Source organism: Zeus faber (assembly GCF_960531495.2).
Source record: "Zeus faber genome assembly, chromosome: 19".
Taxonomy (NCBI): domain Eukaryota; kingdom Metazoa; phylum Chordata; class Actinopteri; order Zeiformes; family Zeidae; genus Zeus; species Zeus faber.
The window spans coordinates 8,735,253-8,746,999 of NC_137206.1; the positions used below are offsets into that span (position 1 = coordinate 8,735,253).

Sequence of the window (11,747 nt, forward strand, 5' to 3'; positions counted from 1 at the left end):
GGCAGAAACCAGAGAATGGGGCGTTTTTGGTTGTTTTTTTTTTTTCTTGTTTTGTTTTTTTTTTTCTCCTTTTAGCGTTTGCGTTTGGGGTGCATCTAGAACCTTTAGGGCGCCACCTTTCTCTGACTATGCGCAGTGCAGTCACGGCTTGTCTGGGGGAAGGAAAGTGTGAGAATTTAATTTAATATTGGAGCAGAGGAAAAGAGCTTTTATTTTTTGGGGGCGACGGGGCGGGGCGGGGGTGCAGGGCGGGGTCAGGAGGCGGGGGTACGTGTGACGAGGTGAATAGGTTTTTTTGAAACTGGGGAGTGGGTTTGGAAGAGAAAAAAAAAAAAAAATGTTTTCCTTTTTTTAATTTTTATTTTTAACCCATGAGTCTGTAATTAGAAAAAAAAAATAAAGACATTGTGTAAAAATGGCTTTTGGTAAGTGTTTTCTTTGCTTTATGAATCTTGATTGAAACGCTTACATACTTAGAGTGGGTTTTAATAATATAACTAATCACATACATCTTATATATTCTTTAATTGTATTTCTCTATAAAGTGCATTGTGTTGCCCTGGTATGAAATGCGCTTCATAAATAAGGTGTGGCTTGACGTCTTTCTCATTGCCAGGAGAAATGCTGTTCACAAATGTGCTGGAAAAGGGGCGTGTCACGGTGCCAGCGTGATTTGGAATAAAACAGAAGGGGAGACAGCAACTTAAAACAAAACTGTAAGACTGTATTTTGTGCCGTTCAAAATATTCGGATCGGTCCTGAACGGACCCAACACTACCGTAGAAGCAGCGTGGAGCAGGGCCCTCGGTGCGATCCCTACACTCGTAACATTTCAGTCCTCCATGTGGAGACAAGTATAAGAACATCTGATTTTGGATTCTAAATGGGATATTGAATGATGCACAGATATCCCCATCTATTCATGCGTCTGGAACTCCCGACATGCGTTGCACAGGTAAAGGGGCCAAAATTAGCACGTTGACCCGGGTGTCCTGTTCACATCAGCGGCGATTAAAACCTGTCACGGTCATTTGACCCGGGACCGAGACCCAGGTTTTTCCCTTCCTGCTGGCGACAACTGCTCGATGTTACCAGGTTTTTTGGGGTTTTTGTTTTTTTTGGTTCAGTGGGAAAGGGGGTCTGAGTTTGTGCAGCCAGATAGAGAATTTAAGACCAATGAGCTTGTCTGTCAGCCCTGTAGATTCCTGGGACTGCCTGCGCTTCTCGGTAGTCATCTGATGCAGATACATTCCATCTGGAATGAAGCTGGCCAACTCAAAAGAAACATGCAACTGTTATTCGTTCCAGGGAGATTCCTCCAATGAGAGTCCTTGAAATGCAGCTACAGTAACTTCACCAGCACTTGTGTTTAGGAATGCAGGGTTAGTGCGGTGCTTGCATCTCAGGGTTTAAAGCCAAAACTGCAACTTTTTGAAACCATACTTCATGCATTACTGGTGCAAGTTGTTTATTTTCCAAAAAATAACCAATATTTCCATTTATTTTCTGTTAATCTGCATGAGTGTCTCAATCGTTGGCAAGCTATGACCCTTCAGCCGGTCATGAATCCCTGATGTCATGTTGAACCAGAAGCAGTGCTCAAAAATAACATTTATTTTATAAAATTTATTCCACATTGAATACGAGCTTAATACTCTTAATGATAGACAATTCATACGTATTAACTTGGAAAAGTTAAAAGAAAAAAAAAAAAGGCAAATCACAGGCTGCCAGAGCTCCGGGTATCTTCTACCAGCCTTTGTCGCTTCTCTGTCCTCCTAGTGTTTCCTGAAAGCTGTGGAGAGGAGGAAAATAGTTTCAGGTGCGAGATCTCACTGGGAAATTGTATTGCACAAGTGAAAACATAAATTCATTCATGTTGATTTTGTTTCAAGATTTGAGATGCGTTTTGCATTTTTCTGTGACTGAAAATCTCAACCAGCAAATTAAACTATATCAATTACAAATGATTTATTTATAAAACGTTCATTTGACCCAGTGCCTAGATTCAGTGAAACGGTGCGTCTATATTTTAAACTAGACTGCTTGTTGTGAGGCAACTCAAACGGTGATTTTTTTTGTTTTTTTTTCCCCCCCTGTGCAGTTTCGTGAAGGCATCCTAAAATATTAAAGTTCACCTCTCTTTTTGCTTTTCTTCGGGAGTTTCTTCTTCTTGGGACCCGGGGATTCCCCGTCCTGCTGGGATGAACAAGACTGTGTGAGAACCGGCCTTGAAGCTGGGGCTTTAATGAGAAAATTAAATATAGACAGCCGTGCCACAATGGTCCCATTCAGAGAGGAGCGAGTCAAGAAGTTCATATCCTGGCCATTTATTGACCAGGGCACAACACGGCACGGGCAAAGTATCTGTCAAATACAGCTACGGGCGGCGATACGCGGGGCCGGGGTCCAGTGTCGTCGGCCCTTTGTTAAAGAACGATGGACGAGTGCTTTGACTCTGTTCCGTTGTGACGGCAGACGCTCGCGTCATTGTCATTCTCATCTGATCTGTTTGGGTTTCCTAAGTCACAACTGCGGCGGCCATTCTGGAGTACGGCTGCAGTGATAACGATCATTTTAGTCAATATTGTGAGCACAATTATCGTAATTATAAATTCATATTGGTAAACAATTACTTTATGGCACTTTGTAAAATCAACAAAACTACATTCACCATGGTAATGTACTTCATAAACTAAGGTAAGTGGTTGAACTGGCTTCAGTTATAGAGGATATATAATGAAATGGATTGTGTGTAGAGGGGCCACTCCTTTGTTGGAATTGTAACAAATCCTCGAGGCATCTGGAAGGAAACACCCAAACACACATCCACAATAAATACACTTTTTTTTATGGTTCTTGTTACCAGTAACTATAATTCAGGACGTTGGTAGACATTAGGGCTGCGGGAAGGAAATTAAAATATTAAAAATAAAGTGTCCAGTCATTTCACAGATGCGGCGATGAAAGTTGGGAATAAAACCGACCATCACCGACGAAATGTCCTCTAATGCAGAGGTTCCCAAGCACCGGCTTGCAGTTTGCGTTGCGATTGTTGATCACAAACTCCATCTACAACGACGCCATTACATTTACATTTACATTTAGTCATTAAGCAGACGCTTTTATCCAAAGCGACTTACAATTGTTCAAACACCGACGGACGCAGCCATCAGGAGCAATTAGGGGTTAAGTGACTTGCTCAAGGACACTACAGCATGCTAGCAGGAGGAGCCTGGGATCGAACCAGGAACCTTTAGATCACTAGACCACCAGCTCTACCTCCTGAGCTACCACCCCCCCGCCATGTTGGAACTGCCCTGAATGCAAATTATTATTATTCAGATTGTCTGTGGAGTCGTCGGATCCGTGACCTCCACAAAGTTCCGACGTCAATGCACGTGCCGCCTTCTTGGTGAGGTCCCACTTGTTGACCAATCAGTCGGACTACAATGCCATCATGTGACCTGTGCACGACGTCATTTGCACATGCACATTTGTGATATCTTTCTTTACTGAATTATTCCGGAATAGTGGAACCATGTGGTTCTAACTTGGGCAATGGCGTGTCGGAACTGCCCTGAATACACATTTTATTCATCTTGTCTGTGAGTGAGGCGGATCCATGACATCAGGTTTTTCTTAACAATAGCAGATTCGGGGCTGGACGCCTAATGAAGGGAGCTTCACAGCTGACAATGGGAACAAGTGCTTCCCAAATCTTTTGATCTTAACTTTCGTACACAGCCAGATTTATCTGAACCCTCGAAAATGACTTTCTGGAGACAGAGACGTGAAGAAACGCACAATGAAAACGTGCATTTAAACGTAAGATGTGAACATTAATGATATTTATCCAGTATGACCCATAACTTAAAATCACTGCGAAAGCGAGGTTCTGGTAAATAGGGTTTTAAGTGACATCTCAAAATACTCGGGATCGTGTGTTTAAATTAGGAAATTACAAACAAGTGAAGCCGTCGTCGTTTTTTTTTCTTTTGTTGTTTTTTTTTTCCTCGTTTTTCAAAACCGAGGCGACATGGGTTTGAGTTCAAGCGTTGACCCGCAATGGCGGAAGCTCACCCGTCTGACTTCGCCGCCCGTGAGGGCGGTGATGTCACTGAAGTGCGTGATGCCGCCCAGCTGCCCAGACATTCCCATCATGCTCCTCTTCCGGGCACTGCGCTGACTCTTCGGCACGCTCAGACGCACCATCATGGTCTCCTCGTAGTTTTTCCTGCGACGGGGAGAAAGCAAGAAATATTGTATTGACTTTAATATGCAGCAAAAAAAAAAAAAAAAAAAAAAGATTATGATTATTCTTGCATTTTATCTTTTTTTTTTAATGGAACTAACTGTACATCTTAAATATCTGACAATTTCAGTTTTGTATTTTTGGGCAATTTCTATACATATTAATTATATATTTTATAGATATTATTATAGATATATATCCGTGTGTCAGTTTCTCCCACCACACGCCACCCGTGTGGTGTGTTCAGGGCCCTCCGGCACAGAAGACCGGCGAGCTGGAGTGAGCCAGGAGCAGATAGACGCGTGTCAGGACAGGGCTCCTCTCTCCTGAGTGTGTGTGGGGATGGGGGTTTTAACCTGTTGCTCGTCAGACCAACCAACGAGCAACAGGTATGCAGCCACTCTGACCCAATCACCACAATCCGACATTGTAATTGTATTTATTTGTTTTTTATTTTTTTATCCTATTTTATTATTATTTTTATTTTCCTTTCCCCCCCCCCCCCCCCCAGACTCTTAGGCTTTGTAGCTATTCAATGCCTGTGGTCTGTACAGAAGTTCCCCAAATCTCACTATAAGAAATTCCTAGTATATGTAAATGTGCCTGGCGAAAATAAACCGATTCTAATTCTAAAGGTGGCATTGCTTTCCTTCAAGTAGATATATTTCATAAAAGACAAAAAATATATTGTTACTTTATGGCATTGAGATATAATAATATATAATATATTGTGATTCTGATATAGTAATATATAATATAATATTGTTATGACCCTGGATGCGTCGGTTACTGCGGGCGGTTCACAAGTCTCGCGAGAGGGAGTGTGCGTGCGTGCCCTGGTTTGGGGGTGAGTGTGGGGAGACGGAGTCGGACAGGGAGCGCGAGGGTCTCTGAAGTGTTGGATTGTCGCTTCAACGGCGTGAAAGTAACATGACCTGTAACGTTAGATCACTGAGTCTTCCACAGCGGCTTAGTTGATACGAAAGTAGAATTTGCAGCAAAGCTTCAGCCAATCAGGCCATCGGCCGGTTCATGGTACATTTAGATCGATCCAGGGGAACGCATATCAATGGCGTTGCATCTTAAACGTTAAAACCGGTTTCCAACTCGTATCGGTGAATCGCTACACCCCTAATTCTCATGTCACGTCGTGTTACTTTGTTTTTAATCTGGCTTTATATTTATATACATTTGGTTTTGAAAATATGGATAAATATTTCTATCTATCAAAAGCAAGACAAATGAGTTTATGCTCATCTTCAGAATGAAAAGCTACAGTAGTACTTTATGCCGTATTACAGACTGAATATGACAAGTACTTTTAATACATTAAGTACATTTAAGAGCTAGTACTTATCTACTTTTACTTCAGGAGAAAGGTAAACATGGTACTTTCACTTTTACGGGAGTCATTTTGTGCGCGTGTATTTGTACTTGTCTGTTATGTGTGTGTGTTTATATATATATATATATATATATAAAAACAAGACGAAGAGAGGGACCTGTGCTGCTCCTCGCGGCTCTCGCTCTCCGTCTGGAAGTCGCGGCGGTCCCGGATCTCCTCCGGCGTGTCGCTGTACTGCTGCCGCAGCTCCTGGATGACGGAGCTCCGCAGCGCCACCCGCCGCAGACGCTCCGCCTGCTCCTTCTTCCGGTCGGCAGCCGTCACGTCGCCACCTTGAGAGAGCCGGGCGGAGGAACAGGTTAGAGGTTTTGCTCTGGTGGGCGAGGTGGCAGTTTCATGGCTTCTCCGCTGCAGAGCAGCTATACTTTGGACTTTTTTTTTTTAAAGAGACTTAAAATTTTCAAAGGAGGAGCTCTCAGCTTGCTGAAGATCCATGACACTACGCTCTTTTGGTTTTTGTGTCCGTATCAATAATCATTTAAATAAACTAGATATGAAGACATGTAAACCAGGAAAACATTCCTATAAAGCATGCTCAATTTGAAAACACAAGTTAATTCATTTTGGGAGTTATTTGGCTTAAAAGTCAAACAGGTCAGACGGTGACAGTGAAAAATCTAAAAGGTTGTACCGCTGAACACAAAAAAAAAAAAAAAAAAGAAATTACAAATGATGTCAAAAATCGGATGTGCTGTGGGGATAGGATGGTTTGAGCAGCCGCACTAGACCTGGATCTAGGTAATTGGGTCAGAGTGGCTGCATACCTGTTGCTCGTTGGTTGGTCTAACAAGCAGCAGGTTAAAACCCCCATCCCCCCACATACTCAGGAGAGGAGCCCTGTCCTGACATGTTCTATCTGCTCCTGGGCTAATTCCAGCTCGCCCCCTCTCTACAATAAACTGTTGTTTACAACCCTGTCTTCTGTGTCTCTGTGCCGGAGGGCCCTGAAAACGCCACTTGGGTGGCGTGTGGTGGCGAAACTGCCACATCGGACATATTAAGTCTTTTGACATGTGAAAAAATAAATACATGCATGTATCCGGGGATTTTTCTGGCATTACATAATGAAATTCAGGGACTTTGAAGTATTTTTTTTAAGCACTATTTCTTCATTTTGAAGGACTACACACAAAACATATACAATCAATTTTCAATGTGATCTTTATTTATTAAAATATAATATAATCTTTGTCTATAATTTATATTACACACATATATATATATATATATATATATATATATATATATATATATATATATATATATATATAATTAACTCGCTCTCACTCTCATCTACTGTTATAAGTGTCCAAACCATTTCCAACCACGCTGATTTCAATTTACATTTCCCTGGCATCATCTGTTGTAAAAGCCATTCTGGAATATGTTATGTTGCGATTTGAATAAGAAAACCAGGAGGATATCATAGGTTTTAAATGATCATTTTTTACAAGTACTGGTCATTTCCAGTGCTTAAACATCTGAGGACAAAATTCAAGCACCTCAAGGACCTGGTAAAAACCCTGTGTATCTAAAATGTTGTCTTTTTTTGTACTCACCTTTAAGACCCTTACTTGTCATCTACCCATATAAACAGTTACCAACAGTTGCTTATATTAAGTTGTGTAGATAATAAGTAAAATATAACATGATTCAATCATGGAATAATGTATAAAGTAACTCATTAAGGCTTTACCGTAGTGCATGGGGGCGATCTTGGGAGGTACGTATTTCTTGTCGCCCGAGGGTGCCGCTTTGTTCTCAGAGACCGTCTTGGCGCCAGCTTCACCATCATCACCAGACTCCTCCGATTCACTCAGCTTTATGCAAAATGAAAGAACAGACCCAGTAAGTTTTACAAAATAATGTTTATCTGACTGAATATATGAATAAAATAAACATTGCCTTTTTTTGTCCCTTTGAATAACTTGACTTTTCCAGGTCAATTGAAATGCTGAAAAAAAAACAACATTTAAGCCTGCCTTGATCTGGGGCTACACTTAAAAAGACGCGAGAACAAAAGACGTATGAACCACAGGAGAAGATGTCCCAGAACACCGTCAGCAGGATACTCAATAAGAACGGCGGTGAAAGAAGCATGAGCTCCACAGCAAGAGGAGGAGGCAGTGGCTTTGCTTTGCACAAATATGAAAAAAAAGAAAATAAATTATGAAATCAAACTCAAACAATGTGTCACACAATGTCACACAATTAATACAAGTAGAAACTGAGAACACCGCAAGAACCGCACGTCACCGTGTCAATTTTGTTCTGAACACGTCTTTACGGTCCAAAACTTTGACTTATTTTTAAGTGTACCTCCACCTTGCTTCACACCTCAAAGAACAAGAACAAACCGGAAATCCATTCTTTCCTGTGGAGAGTCGCATTCCGCACATGGAAATCTGTCACGCTGAGGGATGCACTCTCACTTTTCAAAAATTTGACCAACGTCAATTTTTTTTTTTACCAAAAAGTATTATTGGAACTGCGCTTAAGTCAGGTATTTCAAAATAATATTTGTTAACGTTGGATGTCACCATATTCACCATCAATAAATCAACTTTTATACAAATGTTTTATGTAAGCGCTTTGCAAACACTATATAAAGGGAGTTTTAGACTCTCATTCATGGAACATGGTGAACATCTAGCTGAGCAAACAACAGTTGTTCTGGGGAAAAAAACGACTTCCGTTTTTCCTGACATATTTTAGGATGTCAAACTCAGTGGATCCGACCGTCGGATACGATTGGGCATTCGGTTTCAGGTACGCTTAAGAGTTTCCCTGACCACGTGTCCAAGATGCAGCATTTATGTTGTATTTATATATGTCATGCTATGAACACACAATCCAGTACAATGGAGTGGACAAAAGAAAACGCAGACCTGACTCATCTCCTCATGAAAACCAAAAACAATTAAAGATTGAAGTGCTGTTCAGACTCTTACTTTGCTGATGAGGTTCTCGGGATTCGGACGCAGATGCAAGGGATCATTTTCGGCTAAAAATGGACAGTAGTGGAAAGTCACATCATTATTGTAACTGAATGTCTGTATACAACAAACACAAGGACGCATTTAACATCCAAGTATGCTTGGATGTTAAATGTGTCTTTCAAGCTAATTCAAGTTGAAATGAAATGCATTCTGTGAACGTGACATGATCTCACCCAAGCTCCCAGTAACCGCCGTGCGCACCAGTTTGTCGATCTGGTATTTCAGTTTGTGGTCCAGAGGACGCATCTTCTCCAGCACCTGTAACAAGGGGCCAACGCAGTATGCAAATAATATTCTTGCAAGCAGTACTGTTTATATTAATGCTCATAGGTTACACTGATATTGAATTCCTAGGCCTGCTTTGTAAATGGAGATGGCTATGCACTGGAAAGTCTGTGATATGCCATATTGCGGTGTTTAGACAGCAGTTACATTATTTAAAGATTTTTAAATTGAATGTCTTAATCTATCACAAGTGCAATATCTGCCAAACTAAGCGTTGTGTTTTATCCAGATAATACAGCTCTAACTCAGACACTTTACCGTTCTAATGGTGACCACCCTGTCCAGCGCCTCACTCTCCTTTATTTTGCCCCCTTCGGATTTGACGCTGATCAGGTGAGTGAGGTCCTGGAGGTAGAAAAGCAGCAGCTGGTACCGAAGGTCCAAGACAGACAGACCCTGAGGAAGTGGACGGGGAATAGAGGTTAATAATAAAGCTTATTGTCATAGTTAAGGAGGGACTTTTATAGGTGAGATGGTGATGATCAACCCCTTAAAAATAACTCATTTCAAACGACTGGATCACAAATGTGTTGTGATAATAAAGATAGACGGATAATATTTTCCCTCACCTTCGACGTTTGAAATACACCATCTTTGACCCTCTTAAGAAGATCATGGACATGGCCAGTGACTGCAACCACCTAAAGAATGAAAGAGAGACCTCACATACTGGAGTTTTGCCAACACCTAATGAAATCCTAGTTATTAGCAAACATTGAATTTTAACATTTAGGGCTTTCCACCTAATCACTCACTCACTCACTCTCACACTCACACACACAACTGATAACAATTAATACTGTGCAGCTCCGCCTTGTGCAGCCAAAAAAGCTCTGACCCGTCAATGAATGAACTCCACAAGACCTCTGAAGGTGTCCTGTGGTGTCTGGCACCAAGACGTTAGCAGCAGATCCTTCAAGTCCTGTAAGTTGTGTGGTAGGGCCCCCATGGATCGGGCTTGTTGTTCCAGCACATCCCACGGATGCTCGATTGGACCCTAACCCAAGCCACCCACATGATGTAGAAGAAAACATGATTCATAAAACCAGGCCACCTTCTTCCATTGCTCCAAGTTCAAGTTCAAGAGATTATTTGTCACATACATACACATACGGTCGTACATATGCTCCAGTTCTGATGCTCACGGGCCCATTAGACACATGTTGGGGCTGATCATTAAAACCACTGACAGGTAAAGTGAATAACATCCATCATTTTGTTAGAATGGCACCTGTCAAGGGGTGTAAAGGGGGGGGTGAAGGCTAGACCGTCTGGTACAATCCCACAGAAGCGCTACTGTCTCAAAATTTGCTGAAAAAGTTAATGCTGCTAGGATAGAAAGGTGTCGGAACACGCAGTGCATCACAGCTTGCTGCGTCTTGGGCTGTGTAGCCACAGACCTGTCAGAGGGTCCATGCCAACCTGTCCAACTCCAAAAGCACCTATAATGGGCACGTGAGCATCAGAACTGGATCATGGAGTAATGGAAGAAGGTGGCCTGGTCTGATGAATAAGGTTTTCTTTTACATCACACGGAGGGTTGGGAGCGTGTGTATCGTTTACCTGTTGAAGAGATGGCACCAGGTTGCAGGCAAGCCGGTGGAGGCAGAGCGATGCTCTGAACAATGTTCTGCTGGGAAACCTTGGGTCCTGGCATTCATGTGGATGTTACTTTGACATGTACCACAGACCTAAACATTATTGCAAACCAGGTACACTCCTTCAAGGGAACATATTCCCTGATGGAAGCAGCCTCTTTCAGCAGGATAATGCACCCTGCCACACTCCAAAAAATATTCAGGAATGGTTTGAGGAACACGATAAAGAGTTCATTGCATTAATTTGGCCTCCAAATTCCCCAGATTTCAATCTGATCGAGCATTTGTGGGATGTGCTGGAACAACAAGCCCCATCCAGAAGGAGAGCCAGCAGTGCACGGAGCAGCAGCCAGAAACACACAACATACCCATTTTACTTTTCTTCTGTTTGTTTTTTATATATTTCTTATTTAGATTCTGCTTTTATTCAGGGTTTTTTAACCGTGATCAAGAATATAATAAAAAATAAATATACCCTTTCCTGCACATGGTATCGCGTTTCTGGTGACAACGCGTAGTTTGGAGACCCGACAGACTTGTCCCGGATTCCTCCCGATTAAAGATCTTGCGGTCATGTAGTGTGCAAACCACAGGACTGCAAGGTTGCCGATCACAAGACAGAAAGTGGTGTAGTGTGAACAGTACAGCGATCTGACCACTTTGAAAGTCTTGTAGTGTGTCCATGGCATTACAGGAGTTGAAGGATCTGCTGCTAATGTAATAGGCAGGTGGTTTTAATGTTGTGGCTGATCAGTGCGCGTGTGTGTGTGTGTGTGTGTGTGTGTGTGTATATATATATATATATATATATACACACAGTATATGGGCCCTGCTTGGCTTTGTCTTACCTGCTCTGTGAGATTATTCAACAGTTGCTCTGCTTTGGGCAAATCGCTGTCGATCAAATACTGTAAGGCAAGTGAAAATATACATGGAAAAGCATCAGCCAAATTCAAATTTAGTCTAATCTAACTCCAAAAAGCTACGGAGGACTTGGTTAACATTAGTTATCGCCGGTTACAGTGAAAACCGGATAAATAGTAATCAACTAGCATGTTTAGTGAAATTATAACTTTAAACCCTTTTTAGTAACAGTAATACCAAATACACTGAAAAGACACTCACGTTGTCCACGTTGGCAGCCATTTTGGCCCGTCTACGGAAGCAAAAGCGGGACAAAAAGCACGACATCTGCGCGATTCAAA

The 11,747-nt window shown here is 41.9% G+C and overlaps 1 protein-coding gene across 2 annotated transcripts; it reads right to left on the reverse strand.

Moving 5' to 3' along the window:
• Positions 1-1,599: 1,599 nt before the first annotated feature.
• Positions 1,600-11,688, reverse strand: ngdn (neuroguidin, EIF4E binding protein; the record flags this gene model as incomplete). Of its 2 annotated transcripts, none has more annotated exons than XM_080019932.1 (11): positions 1,600-1,795; positions 2,139-2,196; positions 4,084-4,237; positions 5,758-5,932; positions 7,357-7,480; positions 8,612-8,664; positions 8,833-8,917; positions 9,203-9,340; positions 9,514-9,585; positions 11,391-11,450; positions 11,668-11,688. In XM_080019932.1, 11 exons carry the CDS (start codon positions 11,686-11,688, stop codon positions 1,779-1,781), a joined length of 957 nt encoding a protein of 318 aa, XP_079876058.1. In that variant the 3' UTR covers positions 1,600-1,778. The 2 variants fall into 2 exon arrangements, with proteins under 2 accessions (XP_079876058.1, XP_079876057.1); XM_080019931.1 differs by having other exon boundaries at positions 2,139-2,199.
• Positions 11,689-11,747: the final 59 nt, after the last annotated feature.